The following is an 18,773-nucleotide window of genomic DNA, read 5'->3' as shown; positions in this document are numbered from 1 at the left end:
TGATTTCAAAGTACCAGAGTGCTTATTAAAATTCTGGAAGAGGACGCTTAACAACCAGTGATCCTTTCTGGCTTAGAGAACAAAAACTGTTATTATAAATATTTATGAAAGCAATTTAATTTTTAACAATGAAAACCCCATTTTCATCCATTAATGGTCACCATTAAACAAAACCATAAGTTTATGCTTAGGATAATAAGACCAATAATAAATGAAGTTTAACTTGAATAGAATTATAAATTCTGGCCACCTTATTTTTTTTTAATTTTTAAAAATTAATTTATTTATTTATTTTTGCGGTATGTGGGCCTCTCACCGCTGCGGCCCCTCCCGCTGTGGAGCACAGGCTCCGGACATGCAGGCTCAGCGGCCATGGCTCACAGGCCCAGCCGCTCCGCGGCAGGTGGGATCTTCCCGGACCGGGGCACGAACCCGCGTCCCCTGCATCAGCAGGCGGACTCTCAACCACTGCGCCACCAGGGAAGCCCTGGCCACCTTATTAAACTCTAATTTAAATAAGACTAATGATCATGTGATATTAACTCACAGGTACACCAAAACAGAACAAAAACAAAAACACTCTTTCATGATATTTTGTTCCCCATGCTAGTGAACAAATTAATACATCATTTTTTTTCTACAGGAAAACTGAAGACTTTAATAACAAACCCTCCAAGGTCAAAATGAACACAGGTATGCTGTCTCTGTTAGTTCTAAACTCTTCAGCCTTGCTCTCTAAATATCATCTTGGCCCTAAATCATTAGTTTAGCCCTCTGCTGATCCTAAATGTGATACTGAGTTTCTTAGTCTAAATTCATTACTTGATTTCTTTGTTTTTGTGTTTTAATCTTACAGCTATCAAAAGTAGACTTTTCCGTTTTGCTGTATATTCTTACTCCCTTTCTCTGTAATCGCATCATGACATTAACTCCTGTAAACCCTAGCAAGAGGTAGCATGCCATTCAATGCATACATTTGAAATCTCTCACTTAAAATAGGTTAAATTCATAGGCAAGTTGCTCTAGTAGAAAATATTTAAAATCCCCCGTTCTGTAAACATTTTATGTTGACAGCGACCGTAGATAGAGTGCCAAAGCTTCACAGGAAATCAGCTTAATTAATCCACAGACACAATACACCTAAAGTCTTAAGCATTATATTTTTTGATGTGGGAACAGTATCTCCAAATAGCTTAATAACAGGGATGCTCTGAACTCTTGTGCTGTATACAGATTAACTGTAAAAATGTTTGTGATACTTGCTTGATACATATGATTTTTTTTCCATAATATAAGCATTTTAGCTTATGTTTTCACCTTCCTCTACCCCTGAAATTTTTATATTCAGGGTTGAATAATTCTGGAAAACAACTGTCTCACTGAAATTTTGTAACTTGTATTTTAAAAATAGCTCTTCCTATCCACAAGTGATCACTGGAAAGTTCTTTTAGTGCCGTCACTCCACAGCAAAGGAGAAAGGATAGTGGAAGACATTTTTCTCATGTCAAGCTGGTTGCCTTTTTGCTGTCTCTTGTTATCAAAATGCCTCAAGGGAGGATTAACAACCACTGGTGAAAACCAATATCTAATCCCTAGATCAAGTGTAGAGACATGCACTATTGAACATGATTCTGCGGCTGCCCCTTAGCAGAAACCTGCCGTACCGACCTCAGATAATTCGAGGTCGGCTGGCCCCTGAAGATGCGGTCAGCCCGTAGGTGTGTAGAGCACCAGGCAAGATGAGGATATTGGAAACAGTTGAAATATACAAGGAAGGCTTAGAAATCAAGAGAAATTATAACCCTGGAAATGAACCAAGAAAAGTCATTTGGACAACTGGAGATGACAGAATTATACATGGGAAATGAAAGGAAAATATTATTAGGGAAAAGTGATTGAAGAAAGCAAATAGAATAGAGAGCCCACAGCTGAGCTATGGTAAGTCATACTGTGAAACTGCAAAATCACTCCAGCAGGACGTGCACAGGAGAAAGTTATATTTACTTACTGTTCTACAGCATTTTCCTGCAGACCTAAGTTGAACATAACTTCCCAACATCCTTCATTTTGTGGAGTCTGATTTTCCTATTTATTATAACCCTATTATGACAGAGGTATAATATGTGATTATACTAAATATGCCATATTCATTACAATGCATTTAGTAATTAACCTTCCCATTCATAGAATTCAGTCCATAATAACAAAGTAGGCAAATAGAAATTTGTAAATTTGTTTAGTTCTCTAGGGTACTTGAGCCAAGTTACTGTTACAGCAGCATGAATATAACCCTCTAAACATCCTCTCATTAAAAGGAATAAGCTGGGCTTTATATGGAATGCTAATTTGCATAGATATTTTGATTATATGACTGAATTTATACATCTATGTATGCATATAAAAGATGATATTCAAACATGCATACATAATTAATTAGAAGTGACTGGAACCCTTTGTTTAAAATGTTAAAATACTATAATGTTGCTATAAAAACATATCAATTTTGAAAATATATATAAATAATACTGTAGGAAGTTGAAAAAAGCATTGTCACTGTATCTCAAGATGAAGTAGAAATTAGTTCCTAAGTATCCAATAAATAAAATGGGTCTTCATTATTTAAATACCTATCAATCATTAAAGGGATATATTACTATTTCAATGCTCAGTCACTAATGTTTAAAAAAAAGATTCTTTTAAAGCAGCTCTTTGTTTTTAGTCAAATACATAATAAACGAGCCAAGGGAACTGTGATACATTTTTCATACTAAAGTATCTAAATAATGTATAAAAATACACAAAACAGCATGTTTTGTATATTTGTACTCTTGGAATTTTCGATCCACTATTTTCTAAAGAAAATCTTAGCTATGGAGGAAAGAGAATAAGACATCAAATGATTCACTGTATGTGGTTTACTCCTGTGAGTGTTTTCCAGCAGTAGAAACAGCTACTGAGAGTCTTGCTGCTGCCTGGAAGAGTGTGCAGGTCATTAATGAGTGTGAAGGTAACGGTAGCATTAGGATTCTTTGGGATGACCTAAGTATGTAAGACAGCACCCTCATTTTGTGATCTTAAAGGTATCTTCAATAACTAGCAGAAAGTATCGACACAATAAGTAGAAACAGAATATAATAGATTTCTCTGTTCCAGCAATTTCACAAATGCCTCAACTTTTCAAATTAAGCTCTTTATTAACCTGTTAATAAAGACAAATTCTCCAGTCATTTTATCTAGTTCTTAGAGTTACCTAGAATACAAAAATTATTTAACCCAGAGGTTCCCACACTTTCTTGGTTTACGGTGCCAAGATAGCTCAGTAATTTTCCACCACACTCTCAAGCCAAAAGAAGTACCTAACAGTTGTATTTATTAAGTAGTTAGGTGCAAACAACTTAGTAAGTACTCATGTTCTATCAACTCGGAAGCAATCTGAAAAAATAATATACTTCAACTGAAAAGTAATCATTTTATCTCATTCTTTATAACCACAGTTACTTGTTATTGGGATGTCTGTGCGTATTGGATGCTACAAAACTTCTCAGACTTGGAATTAGATTGTACGTCACCACTCCCAGTTACTGGTCCAGGTTACTTTCACAGGGCACTTGCTTTCCATCACAGCAATCACCAAAAACCCAGCTTTACAAAGATGTGACATCATTTACAGGAAGATAACACGACCTCTCATGTTGAAACTGGGAACTACCTCAGGACAGTGGTGTATGCAGTCTGATAGATATCGCTGTGTTTTCCTCAAAAATGTGAACTGTGTCCCCAAACCCTTGTGAATCCACTGAGGTGGGTGCTCAACACAGAGTTTTGGAAACCAAAGGTTTAACCAGTGACCTTGGGTCTCCTCATTCTGAAATTTTCCCTTTGCATCTCTGCTTGTTTTCAGATGTTCAAAATTAAAAGAACTAGAAAATTAAATCTCTTAGAGAGCTTTCCATTTACACTTTCAACACCCTGGACTACTTAACCCTTTTAGACATTGATAGCTGCTATATACTGCATATTCAATTATATTACCTGCATTTTATCAGAAACACTCATCCCTCGTAGCTATTTTCAGTTTGCAGAGATTGCTAAAATCCTAGCGGTGCCTCTCCTGAAGATACATTTTGTTGTATGTTTCTACCATTTATGTCTTTCTGTATTTGGTCTTTGATTTACTTTCGTATGTTGTTTCAAGTCATTTTTCTGTTTTAATTATTATCTGCTTATGAAATTGTTATTTTAAGCATGTATCAATATTTAAGAAATTATATTTTGACATGAGAATCATTCTATCAATTTTAAGGTCTGCTGACCTTACTACTTGTGATTTTACCAACAATTAGTCCAAATCATACTTTCAAGCACTCTTAAATTCTCTCACATCCAATAAACAAAGTGGATACACTCCTTAAGAAATAAAGAAAAATAATATATAAGACTAGCATGCAGCAGTATATATTAATTATGTTTAATATTGGTGGTTAAAGAATTCATCTTCTTGTTACAACTTTCAAAGAGAATTAAATTTAAGTTCTTTTGGTTGCAGGGGAATGAGCAAAACTATTTATTGCACATTCCAAATAAAAAGGAATGTGGGAATGGAATTGGAATCTGTTCGTAAATAGAACATTAACCTTGCAATTTTAGAAGTCTTGTTATGCTAAACTTCTCAAATCATATTAAAATAGCTGATGAATTTTCACTTATTTTGCTTCATGTTGTGATTTGCATAAGTGAAAATATATAGATCATATACATATGTTTCAAAAGTACAAAAACTAATTTTTAAAAACATGGTCATTTCAGTACTGTATATATCAACATTGTTTTTTATTTCAATTAGGCAAATTATTCCCATAACTAATAATAACCATGGGAAGACACAGTATTGCCATAACACCATTTGTTTTTCTTTATGAATCTTATGTATCAAATATATTATACCTATAACAGCTAACAACTTTTACTTCAAGAGGTTCTTCAAGCTGTTTGCAGGAATCATAATAGCTAGAATACAGTAAAACCTATATGATGGATACAAAAGTATGTTATACCATAGCTCTTAATCCTGAAATACAGGTTATTCATAACTCTAAAAGCTAGTTACACTGCTTGTAAATTTAATAGTTGAATTTAAATGGTGTAAACAAAGTTGAATTCTATAGCTGTGTGTTATTTAAAGAAAACCCATAAAATGTTAAGTATAAAATCTGATTTTTTATTAAATCATTGGCATCTATTTCTAAGACAGACCCCTGGCTTTTTCTTCTGTTTTGTTTTGTTTTAGTTTGGGGTGGGTGTAAATTCTGCAGATGTATTCCATGGTTACTAGTTCTGACCATCTTTCTCATGGATGTCTGCCACATTTCACTGAAAATGCATGATACTGCATGTGCTTTATCCTTTGCTGTGGCCTCTGCTATATCATTTTTTTGCTTCCAGATAGCGGTGGGTGTGCTCGCAAACGTGCTGCCATGTCTGTTACATTAACATCTGTGAAGAGAGTTCAAAGTTCTCCAAACCTATTGGCTGCAGGTATAATACCACTAACTCACAGAATGTCATACTTGAATGCCTTTCTCTGACCTTTCTTTCTTTCCAGAATTATCCTGTTTGGATGATGAAAGTGGCTGTAAATACCTTTCTAATGCCCCACAAGTTCTTATTTTTCTTGTCTCAAGAATAGCTCCTATCCCTTATGACTGTTTTGCTCTAAAAATAAAGAAGCCAAAGGAAACTGATATCTTGTAGAAAACATTTTAAAAATCTAATTAAAAACAACAGTCACTTGCCAAAAATGTGTTAAGTAAATGCAAGTGTTAATAACTATTGAAGTTTTTGCATCGCATGAACTAAAGGAACATAATATTTAATTAAGATAACTCACAGGTGCTTTTGTTGTTTTTTACCTAAAAATTGTTGGGGGCTGGGGACACAGAGGGTCAGGAAGTGGGATTTGCAGGAAACTGAATCTTTATTAATTTGCTTCTATACCAAAGGTTGCAAATATAATGATAGAATATTAGTTTTGAAAGAGACTTTAAACCTTCCTTTAATCCAATAAGCAGAGAACCTTCTAATATATATTTTTAAACATCTTGGTCCAATTAAGACTAACAGGCACCCACAAGTATAAATATACTCTAGAAAGTAACTGGGGGTGTGATATTTCAGCATTCACTGAAGTGAGTCTCTTTATAATAAATAATCTCTCATGACTTCCACCCTGGCCTCTCTAGACCCTGAAATACACCCATATGTTTTGGTGACTGGTTAGTTGGTTGGTTGGTTTGATTGTTGGTTGGTTAGTTGAGGGTTCCTTGGTTGTTTTTTTTTTATAATATTCATGGCTTTTGGAGCAGAAGTGGGAAAGGGATGAAGAGTGTTTAAATAATTCTAATTCTCACGGTGCATATTAGTGTCTTTTACACACATACATTTAGTCGTTAATTAAATAGTCAGGATGTCCTTAGCTTTAAAGCCACTTGATCCTAAACTACCCAGCTTCGTTGAGGGAAAAAAACAAACTTCCATGTGGAGAATCCCACTCCTGCCCACCACCTCCAATCCATAAATAGATTTCAATGTCTAAGTTTAAATACGAATCCAGGTAGTTCCATAATATATTACATTTTTTAAAACGATGTAAATTGCATTGCAATGTATGTAGTATGATCTCATTTTGGTTTGAAAAAAATTCTCTTTATATATGTATTTGCACATGTTTGTTCATGTGTATGTGAGCATGAAAAATGTTAGAAAAACTACAAATGTGTTTACATTGGACACCTGAGGGAAATGAGAATGAAGAGAAATAAGAAAGTAAATAAAATGAAGTCCAGGGACATCAGGTAGTTGGAATGTGTATACCATGAATATTACTGACATTTCAGCCAAGTAAAATTCTAGCCCAAGCTACTCAGATGTGGACCATTAAGGCACATGCTAGGGAACATGGCAGTGCTTCAAAAATGCCATACTGTTGTTATTTATAAAAGTAACCACAGAAAGAATACTATTAGGTTGAGCTAGAGACTGCCATTTTGGAGAGTCAAAGCTAGAAGATTAGTAATTTCATATCACTCAACTTAATATAATATATTTAATGCTTCAGAGTCAAAATATTAGAAAATGTTAAATACTTTGGGAATATAAAATAATCTTCAGTAATAAAAGTTAGTAGTCGCTCTGGACCATTTTAAATTTCGTATCACTCCCATTATATCAAATAGGAGTAAGAGTTCTAGAGAATGAGGTCCCCTCAATTTTGGATTTAATTGTTACATTAAAAATAGGTCTCTTCTGTATTAATTAGACATGTAAGGTATGAGCCCCTTTTAAAAGAAGTTTTAATTACATTTTGAAGAAAGAAATCAGCCTCTTTGTATGCCCACTCACATTATACAGTAGCCTTCATAATAAGAACTTATTTGACAGTCTTTTTGTGAATCAAAGAAAGATTAATAAATATTTACTGCTTTAAATATTGTTAAAATAGAACAGCCTTTAAGTAGAGGCTGTTAGACTACCTCCACAAAAGAGTCTAACCTTCCCAATCTCTCCTCCCAGATGAGAGAGTCAACATGAGCTGCTAGTCCCAATCTCTCCTCCCAGATGAGAGAGTCAACATGAGCTGCTAGTCATCAACTATTTGTCCACTAAATCAGCCTGTCTTTCTCTTTTGCTTTTACAAGAAGTAGAGTCCCAATGGACAATTCATGTATTGGAATCATAAAGTTGGAAAGGACCTCTAAGGACGTCAAGTCCAATGCCCGACACCAAGCCAGGAAGGCCTTGACAACTTCTCTGACAGGTGTTCCCTACCTTCTGCCAGGACGCAGGGAGTGCTCATTGTAAGAGTGAAGAGCAGTTATAGTCCTTAGTTCTCAAAGACTCTTGATTTTCACATGCGGAGCAGCCAGGGAACAATAAATCTGTCCCATTTCCTCATTCTTAAATTTTCAAAGAAGCAATGACTTCCCACTAAAGAATACTAGAAATTAAGGGCTCTGATCCCTAGAATTCTAGTTCTGTGTTTTTCACAAGTGAATGGTCATGAATAATGTTCATGATATTGATCAAAACCATTTTCTCCATGCACTTGCCAAGTCATTTATCAACCCTTAAAAAAAAACTTTATTCTCTTTACTTGACATGGATCTAGGATTTTAATCATTAATGTAAGCTTCATTAAAATACGGTTTTGTCCTGAAGTTTTGATCCATGGCCATTTTTATCCTTTCTCCTTTCTCATAATTCTACACACTTGTGTCTACAGTGTAAAGCAGGGCTTTTCCATAGAGCTCACCATTATTAATATCTCATATTTCCTGTAGCATAGGTACAGTTTCATTTGGAGATACTTGGGCCTGGTAAGAGGGGAAAGGGATAGACCCTAGTTGAGCCTAGAGTGACTATCCTCTGATTCTTGCACCTAATGTTTATCCTACTGAAGGTTCCATAACCTCCAATATGGTGGCCAGTAAGAAGAAACAAAACTGGCCCTCTACAAACTGTCAATTACAGGAAGTTTATTTCAAGTGTCCTTCAAGTCTGCTCAATATACCCTCCTCTTCCTCACCAAGTCTACACCTCTCACACCTCCAAGCATTTGGCTTCTATCACATCTATCCCCAGCACGTACCCTTGTTTATAAGCTCAGTTTTATCAAACCAAGAGTAAAATTAACTCCCTATTCTCAAGCAAATAATTACACTATAAGTAATAATAATTATTATTAATGCTGTTTCTCTTTTCATTGCCACATCCCCGAATCCCAAAACTTGTTCCTTGCCCACAAACGGTATGTGGCCTCCAGGTGGTTATTAAATCGCTCTCCTTGGGTGCCCCAAAGCAGACCTCTGATCACTCTGTATTGCTACACTGTGTTTGCTTTCTTTATAGAGCATCCTCATCATCATTTAAGTGCTTGAGAATTTCAATCATTTCTGCTTCCATCAAATCCTAGAAGTAAAGTCTAATAAATATTTCATGTATAACTTTTCAAAGTTATTTTTACTTCATGGTACCCATTTTATTACTCTGATTTTGAGTTCACTGGAGATAAGTCCATACTAAATTAGCAACTATCATAAAGAATGAAGATTTATTAGTCTCCTCTAACTCACCTAAGCTGGAGTCATTCTAATGCACTCTGTACCAATTCACACTTATTTTTCTTCTTTTGATTTGGAAAGAATCTATTATAAATATTTTATCTAAAAATCAAAGTCTTGTATTTCTCAACTAATGTTTATCATTCCAAATTTATGTATTTAGATTTCAAAATAACTATTCCTTAAGCATTAGACAGAAAACAGAGAGTCCTTTTTACACGCAACTTTCATGTTCTATTAGGCATTGAAATAACAGTAATTAATAATGGTTTCAGGGAACATGCAGAAGGAATCTAGGACCTGGACAGAAGGTTAAGCTGAATGACCCCTAAGATCCTTTCCAAAATTAAGACTTTATGATTCTAGGTGAAGTTGGCCATGTGTTATAATAGAGCCAAGCAACATAAATTGATTACCTAAAATCGTTCATAAGTTATAGGAGATACTTGAATGTATAATTCCAATAAAACTGAGAGTAAACATGTCATTGAGCCACTTCCCAACTGCATTATCAAAAGCAATTTATTAGTACTGAAATGCTTCCTGCAAGACAATGGAATGTCTTGTAACAGCTCTTTCAGAATTGAATATAAAATGACTCAAATGGCAATAAAAAGAAAATTCAAAGTCTAGAGAATAATTTGAAAATATCACATAATATGGTAGGGTATTTACACTTTCTTAAGGTAAAAAACCCCGCAAACTACAAAAAAATCAATGGCATTGAAAGCTAAGGATCTGGTGGTTTGATTCACTGCTGGGAGAAGCATTCATTGTTTACAAACCATTTGACCCTTTAATTTGATATTTAGAAATTCATCCAGCTTAAGCAATAATAAGATAAAATTGAATGGCTGCAATATTACTGAGGGAAAAATCAGTGTTTGATATATGTGTTAATTATATATTATAGATATTTAATGAATTACATTCTAATTGGAGTAAAAATAAATGCACAAACTTCCATTAGTTTATTTGACGTACCCAGAGTTTTAGAACTGAGATAATGTTTGCCAAAAAATACATGTAGCTCTTGGCCAGATGATCTTTACACGACTGTTCGTTTCTTTTACCGGAGTATTCATTTCAACGTTTCTTTTTCTTTTAGGGCGTGATTCTCAGTCACCGGACTCAGGTACAAAAAAAAACTGTTCTGAATAACCACTACATTTGTTGTGAGTTTTTTTAAAAACATATTTATAGCCACATTGTTAATCCTACCGTAAACTTAAACTGCATATACATTTATGTATATTAAACTTTTAAGAAAGAAAGAAGAAAACTTCCATTTTGGAAATAAAAAATAAATTCTATTTAAAAAATGTTAAAAGTGAATGTAGATATTTTTGTATCCGATTTGCTTTCCCTTAATAAAAGCTTGGAGATGTTACAATGATCGAAATCAAGAGACACTGAATGGAGATGCTACATATTCCTCTCTTGCAGCAAAAGGTTTTAGAAGCGTTCGACCAAATCTACAAGAAAAAAAATCACCAGTTCAGGTAATCTTGCACACTGTCGTCTACTGTGTTCTTTTAAAGCATGGCTATTAGGCCACTGCTCTAGAGCCTCTTTTCTAGTAACATGCATATTTTGATATGTTTCATTTTTGATATGGTTTTGCTTTTGTATTCGTATTGACTTGTATTTACAACATGGAAGACAAGTCTTAAGTTCAAAACAGGTTTCTGAATATTTTTTCTAATTCAGCTGATAAAAGCAGGTCAGTTTCTGACATAATTTTTAGGATATTTTCTAATTCTTAAAAAACTGTCAGCTGATGATTTGGATTTCAAAGTTATGAGGTCAGCAATATATTATTTACTCAATAAATATGAGTTAATACAACTGCTCATTATATTAACTAAAGAAACTCTGTGTTGGAGAGATTAGTAAAATTGTGTTACAGGCGTGAAAAGTGTTACCAAAACAATGTGAGTAAATACTATATATATATATATATATATATATATATATATATATATATATATATATATATACCTCAAGGTCTAAAAATATGCCAAGAGAACATATGTTCACTTTTAACCTAATTTCCCAGAATGTAGATGGAGACAAACTTTATAATGTATTCTCTATTCTCTATAAAACTATTTTCCTCCAGGGGGCAACTATTGATAATAAATTAAAACACATTCTAAACAAAGGAAAAATGATCATTCAATCTGGCCATCAAAATGTATAGCATAATAAGAAGGTATCACGTTGCTTTACTTTAAGGGTAGAGTTAACACTGGTTTAATGATTAACTTTGACTTTCTCTCTGTTTTTCCTTCAACATTATTTCTTTCTCTGGATGTTTTGATAATCCAGGCACCCCTTCCACCAGCCAGAAAAGAGAGCTTTTGTAGCTCCTTGATAACCAGTCACACAAAGGGTGACATTTTAGACCAATTAGTAACTAACACACAAATTCCCTCCTGTACAGAGTTCTTTACTAACAAAACACCTCTTCAGGGAACTATGTATTCTAATGATGAGTCCAGCCAGACAATTGTATATTCTGAAGAATCTAACACAACTGTTTCATATACACAAAAAATCACTAATCCACTACCACCACCTTCCAGCACAGGTTCCCCACCAAAAGCTGACATGAGTACCCCATTTCTACAAGAGGACTACACGCAAGATTCTCAGACTCGGAGAATCTCTACATTGAAACTAATCCATAACCAGGATCCAGGAAGTAGCATCCCCTTTAATCCTCCACAGTTTTCCAAATCTGTTGAAGTACCATCATTTCGTAAAAGGCCTTGCTCACCACCCCCTAACCCAGTGCCTGAGATACACACAGCGTCTCTTTCCATTCAGATAGCTCCCCTTTCAGGACACGATCCTGAAAGCCACAAACAGCCATCTGAGCTTTCTCCAGAGACTGCAAAGATACCTCTTCAGCCAGAGAGACAAAAACCTGCAGTTGCTGCGGCCTCTCAGTCCTCAGACTGCCAAGTGGTACCTTACACTTTCCAATCTCTTCTTAGAGCATTCTGTAGAGACCCTAACTCCTTTGGTTTGGGCTTCTTATGTAATCCGATGCTTTGTCAGTTTGCAATCAGGAAAGGAGAAAGAAACCATCTTCTTATTTAAAACTATACTAAATTCATCGATAAGTTTCTAGGTATTTTTAATTAAAAAAAAATCTACATAAAAAGAAATATATATCTACAGATCTTTTATCCAGAAATAAAATGTTTTAACAGTTTCTTCCTTTCAGGTATTTATAAGAAATCACTGATGATTGGTTATCACTTAAGACTGCAAAGTACTTTTAAGTTTTAAAGAAATATTTTTCATGCCAGACCTTTGAGTACCTTGGTTGTACTTTATTTACATGTGTAAAAACTCTTAAAATAATTGTCCATTACAATTCACTTTGGCAAGAAACATTCATCTTAATTCCACCAGAGTTTATTTTCTTGTAGTTCAATAATCATTTTCATTGAAACTTGATCAATTTCTACCTTTTTAAGTTTACAATTTCAGAAAGTATATTAATCAATCTTTAGTACTCAGACTATTAAGAAGTAAATCTTTATTCACTTATACGTAAAATTCTCCCATAGTGTCATTCTGCTGATATTTATTAATCTAGTTAGAAGAGAAATGTGTTTGTCTTCTTGGCTTTTCCACAAAATGATGTAATGTTAAGAGAATAAGCTTTAACGATAAACTGTAGATTTCAATCCAAGCTCTATCACTGGCTATGTGATGAGGCAACCATCCTAACTACTCTATGAGTCTGAACAAAGAAATGAGAATATTAATTAATCCTTAATTCTTAGGTTGTGATAAGAGTAGGGAGATAGTAGAGGTAAATTACTTAGGACAGAGCTAGCCCTGCGTAAATGGTAGCCATTTATAAAGATACACTAGCAACTGCAGCAGTAGTGGGAGTCTAGAAAACACTCATACCTGAGTAGATAATTTGTATAATACTATTTCCTGTAGCTGTGCTATTAAAGATCATTCAAGACATATCCTTGAAGAGATATATTTTTAAGCTTTATAGAAAATCTTCAACAGGCATCTGATTGACACCAAAATCCTCTCCTCCCTGCCACACCCATAAAGCAGAAACCTTAAGCTTAGATGATTAAAAAGACAAGTGGGTATTTCTATACCTCTACTAAAACATTTCCTTCATCAGCTAATCATGATATGCAAAAGTCATTCATTAGAGTAAATTCTTTGAATAAAGGTAGTATTTTCTAAAAGCCCTTATGAAATAATAACAATAGCACCTAACAAATACTAAGAGTTTACTATATGCAGATGCTGTTCCAACTTATTCACATTTATTAATAACTTCCACAATCCCATGAGGTAGGGAGCAAAGTCAAGCTGAGACACCACAGACACGGCTGGGCTAGTGTCAGACAACAGACTTACTTGTGTCCCAGGACGTGTCCCTGGAAGCAGGTATAGGAGCAATCAGAGCAAATGCTACCACGTTCACAGCTCAGTTCACTCATCTGACATAGTTTGGTTCTTCTAAATCATTTTATTATGTTTGGAAACTTAAGTTGATAACTTTCTTCCCTATGGCTTTGTCACCGTCCAGGCTGACTGGAGACAGTTGGTTTCATAATACAATCCTCAGGGAATCACCATGCCACAAGTTAAGATTTGAGATGCTGTCACTTTTATTCGTTCAACAAATATTTATTGGGCATGTGTCGTCTGTTCTAGTCACAGAGCTGCATTTGAAACCATTGATAATTAAAGTCTTGTTGAGGGTCGAGGGGACAAATATTAATAAAAACTTAGATAAGTAGATTACTACATACATTAGAAGGAGATTATGTAAATAAACTAAGCAGCACTGAGCAGGGATGTGGGGAGCAGAGTCCATGTTAAATAGGAGAGTCAAAGAGTCTTCATGCAGTCGATAGAACAGCTTTGAAGGGGGAAGAACATTCCAGGCAGAGGGAATATCTAGTGTAAAGGCTTTAAGGCTGAAGCACTCTGGGACTGCTCATGGACCAGCAAGGGAGTCATAGGGAAGGAGAGGAATTATGTGAGGTGTAGGTAAGAGGAAGTTAAGTCAAGGTAACAGAGGCCAGAGGCCAGATGCTCCTAGAAGCCATTGCAAGGATTTCAACTTTTACTCTCAATATAAGTGGGAGTCATTGGGGGATTTTAAGGCTATGGCTGTCATCATTTGACTTATATCCTAACAGAATCATTCTGGCAGCTCAGTGGAGAACAAACTATAGTAGGGCAAGAAGGAGAGTCGGCAGGCCAGGTAGGTAGGCGGCTATGGCAACAACTTAAGTGAATGGCGGTGGCTCCGAGCAGGGTGGAAACAGTGGAGGTGGTGAGAAATCGAATTCTGAATGTATTTTGAAAGTAGAGTAAATAGGACTTCCTGACAGATTGCATGTTGGAGGTAAGGGAAAGAGAAGAGTCAAGACTGACTTCAAAGTTTTGCATCTTTGCAACGGGGAAAAATGGAATTTGCCACGCTTTGTGCACTGAGACTGGATAACCGTGAGTAGAGCAGCTTTGTGGGAAGATCAGAGGTTCCATTTGGGACATGGTAAGTTTGAGGTGTCTATGAGACATCCACATGGAGAGGTCCACTATGTAGTTGGATATATGAGTCTGGAGTTCAGGTGAAAGGTCCAGGTTGGAGATCTAAGCCATCGGCTTATAGATGGTTTTGCAGCCATGAGACTGAATGAGATGACCAGAGCATGACTACAGAGAAAAGAGGAGGCCCAAGGACTGAGCCCAAGGGCATCCCAACAGTAAGAGGAGGAATCAGCTAAGGAGGTTCAAGGGAGGAGGAAATCCAGGAAAGTGAGGAAAGTATATCAAGGAGAGATGATTAACTGCATAAATGCTGCTGACAGTACATGTGTAAGATGAGGTCTGCTAACCTACCGCTGACCTAGAAGTGGGGAGGGGAACTTTCTTGTGAGTTTAAGAGAGACTGGGAGGAGAACAATTGGACAATCAGCTCCTTAAGGGGTTATTAATGTAAGACCTTTCATCTAGTTATTCCCCTTCCCTGAGCCTCACTTCCTTCATCTATAAAATGGGGATAATAATAGCATTCATCTCACACTATTGCTGTGGGGTTTGAATAAGACACTGCCTGCTACATAATAATCTCTCACTATGGAGTAACTGTTGTTATTTTAAAATAATATCCTTTTTCCAAACTATGCATCTGATTGGGAAAAGGAAATATATTATTTTCAATAGTACATTCTTCGAATGGGTAGATAAAAGTTTGTTTCATCCAACCAACAGTTGGTTCCGAGATGACAGTGTATAGTCTTTCATAACACTTTCTCAAAAGGTGGCATAAAACTGTTGCGGTTCTGAGTTTTTTTAATTGTGTCAGAATATTTAACGTGAGATCTACCCACTTAGCACATTTTAAAGTGTACAATGGAGTCCCGTTAACTATGGGCGTGATGTTGTACCACAGATCTCTAGAATGTAATCATGTCATCTTCTTGCATAACTGAAACTCCACCTGTGAACGGCAACTCCCATCTCCCCATCTCCCCCACCCATGGCAACCACCTTTCCACTCTTTGCTTCTATGAGCCTGACTATTTGAGAGCCCTCATATATGTGGAATCATGCAGTATTTCTTCTTCTGTGACTGGCTTGTTTCACTTAGGATAATGCCCTCAAAGTTCACCCGTGTTGTCTCATATGACAGGACTTCCTTCTTTCTCTAAAGCTGAATAATCTTCCACTGTCTGTATAAACCACATTTTCTTTATCCATTCATCCACTGATCGGTGTCTAGACATGTTTGCACATCTTGCCTATTGTGATACACTTTACTTTTGTCTGATTTTCCACCTAATGGCCTTTCACGGTGGTGACCTTTTCGTTTTAAATACTTACATTCCACATTCTTGCAAGAAGTCTCAGTAAATGCCAAGAGCTGTCAGCTACACATCATGAATTAGCCAAATATATGCTCTATTATAAAGAATTATCCTCCCAAGAAATTAGCAGTCCCAAGAAACAAAAATGCTCTACACTGAGAGATGAAAAGGAAACATTAGTGTTCTGGAAGTTTCATTTACATACTTTTGCTGTTTTCATTAAAGTCTGACCATTAGTGTAAGAAGAAAACTGCAGCCTACCATTAGGAATTTTAATTCTCTCTGTATCTGATAATACAACATATTGTTTTATAAGCTGCATATGTTTTAATTTACCTCCTACAAATTTATATATAGAGAGAACACAAAATGAGGTATGTTACCCTCTGTCACTGTGTGAACAGACATCCTGTTGCTAAAAATGTCACATTGTTCTCAGTGTCAGATAAGTGAATGCCTAAACCAGAAGCTTCGAAAGACAGCAAAATCTACACCCCAGACATTTTCTCTGGCATTTGTTAGTGTTGTGCCCTTTGCTTCAGGAGGATAAACTTGGCCCTTCTACTACGAAATAATGTCATCAAGCATTTGCCAAAGCCTCACTTTCACACTCCTCCTGCACATATGCTGGGGACTCAGAGGGGACTTTGTCTCAGTGTCATGTAGACAAAGGAGAAAACTCATCTCTTTTGCTCCATGGGATCAAGATGTAGAAGTTTTAAGGAAGGCTGAATCATGATAAATGTCAGCAGTGTGGGATGATAGAAAGGGTGTAGAATACAGAGTGTGCCTTCTGGACCAGTCCCAGCAGCACCAGCTCTAATCACTCACGTGTTCTATTAGGATGGCCAGCCAATATCTCATGACTTCTTTTTTATGGGTTTGTTATGAGATCAATTGATCAGGTCTATGGCAAATCCTCCACCTGACGTACGTGTGTGTGTGTGTGTGTGTGTGTGTGTGTGTGTGTGTGTGTGTTTAAATGATTGAACAGTCGAGAATATTTGGGATTCCAGTATGAATTTAGAAATCACCTAGGAGCCCCTCTATAACACCTCCAAATAGAAGAGCAGCCTGCCTCTTCTTGAATACACGTAGGTATGGAGAGCTCAGTTAGTGTAGGAACAGCTAGTCAAGGCTTGGGCAATTCTCAGATCTAAGTATTAGAAAGTATTTCTCTTATTGAGGCACTCTGCCTTCCTTAACTTCTGTACTTCATCAACAGGAAGCAAAAGAGATGAAGTTGTCTCCCTTTTCACATTACTCTTCTCTCTACCCTGCTCTTTGCTTTGGGCAAAGAATTCCTATGCCTTCCAAGCATTTTAATTTTTTAAAAATGGCTCTCATTTATTGAGAGCTATTACAACACACAAAATGCTGAACTAGCACTTTACATACATTTTCTCATTTAATTTTCACAGGCTTTAGGAGTTGGGTTTTATTAATGTCTGCATTTTTACACATGAGGAAACTGAGGCCAAGGGAAGGTAGACAACTTGTCACGTCTGTCTGACTCTAGACCCACAGCTCAACCAGGAGGTTCAAGTGCCTTTAGTTTCTGATATAATCTGACACTTGAACCCCATGTTCTGGCAATGTTCTTAAGATGTGACACCTTCTTGGAGTCAAAATCATATTCCTGATCTGAGTAGCACAGTGGAAATATTCACTCCCCTGATCCAGACAACACACTCCATCAATGTGCCCAAATCTGTGTGACCATCTTAGATCACTTGTCACCCAGGTTGTGGGTAGGGACTATAGGCTAAGACCTCTGGGAAAAAGAGTTTTTATTCTGAGGCTACCGGGCAGTTTTGTATCATGAAATGCAGGCAGTAAAGCCAGGTCTTAGGGGGCCTGGGGAATGACCAGTTAGCTACTCTCTTTGTCCATCTTAGAGGTCACCCAGTTCCTGTCTCGCCTCCCTGCAAGTCAGCCACATTCTCTTAGCTTCTGCCCTCTCAGCTCTCCAAGTTGCCTGTGGATTTCCATGACATTCTCTGGCTCTGATTATGTGTGAACTTGCATCTGGGACTGTGGGGTACACGATTACCTGACTGGGGCATTCAGTATCATTTAATTCAAATTCCCTGGAAAGAGGCAGTGCCTCATTGGCCCAGTTTAGTTCAGTTATTCCCCCTCCTAAACAATAAAATGGGCTTGCCTGGTACAAACATGGCAGCCAGGGGCTTCCTCCTCTTTCCCTCAGGAGGGCTGTGAGAGAGGGGGGTGATTATCACAGAAGGAGATGGGGTGGTATGTAAAAGCGAACTTGTTTTTTCAGAGAAAGTCTTAAATTGTTTCTTTTAAAGTTACCATGGAAATTGTAAATCTTAACAGTGATATGGATAATTATAAAATAAAACCCATTTTAAGTAGCCCATCACAAGGCTTCAGCAATTTTCATTATTTTGTCACTTGTTTTCAACTGTCAACCTCAATTAGCCTGGTAGTAGTTTAAATCCAATATAAGGTATGGTATCCTTAGGTTTGTAGAAATTTTAGTACCTCTATCTAATGGATGAAGAGAAAAAGATAATGAAAATACCATTATGACACCTAATAAGATACAAATAATTTCTTAATATAAAGATTGATTTTTGTATAACTCTCTCCTAGATATTCTTTTCAAGTAAATTACTATCAGCTCTATTGAAAAGTAGAGAACAAAACCTGTCACATCCTTTCACTTGATATTTAAGACATATTTCATACGTTTCTTGAGAAATGAGGCCTAGAAGTTCAACCACTAAAGACATTCAAGAGGGAAGTGTTAAGATCC

The 18,773-nt window shown here is 36.2% G+C and overlaps 1 protein-coding gene across 3 annotated transcripts in view; it reads left to right on the top strand.

Annotated features, from left to right (window-relative positions):
• Positions 1-18,773, top strand: part of SORBS2 (sorbin and SH3 domain containing 2) — a gene marked incomplete at its 5' end in the record, with an annotated part of 206,853 nt that overhangs the window by 110,781 nt on the left and 77,299 nt on the right. The window contains 4 exons of one of the 3 annotated variants that reach the window (XM_082680301.1): positions 644-693; positions 5,443-5,535; positions 10,225-10,251; positions 10,563-10,618. In XM_082680301.1, coding sequence (XP_082536427.1) covers positions 684-693; positions 5,443-5,535; positions 10,225-10,251; positions 10,563-10,618 — 186 coding nt within the window. Of the gene's footprint in view, positions 1-643; positions 694-5,442; positions 5,536-10,224; positions 10,252-10,493; positions 10,619-11,597; positions 12,090-18,773 lie in introns of those variants that run through there. The other 2 variants (XM_082680299.1, XM_082680300.1) reach the window with 2 other exon arrangements.

Source organism: Grampus griseus, assembly GCF_964374135.1.
Source record: "Grampus griseus genome assembly, chromosome: 21".
Classification (NCBI taxonomy): domain Eukaryota; kingdom Metazoa; phylum Chordata; class Mammalia; order Artiodactyla; family Delphinidae; genus Grampus; species Grampus griseus.
This window is presented reverse-complemented; position numbering and strand designations above follow the sequence as displayed.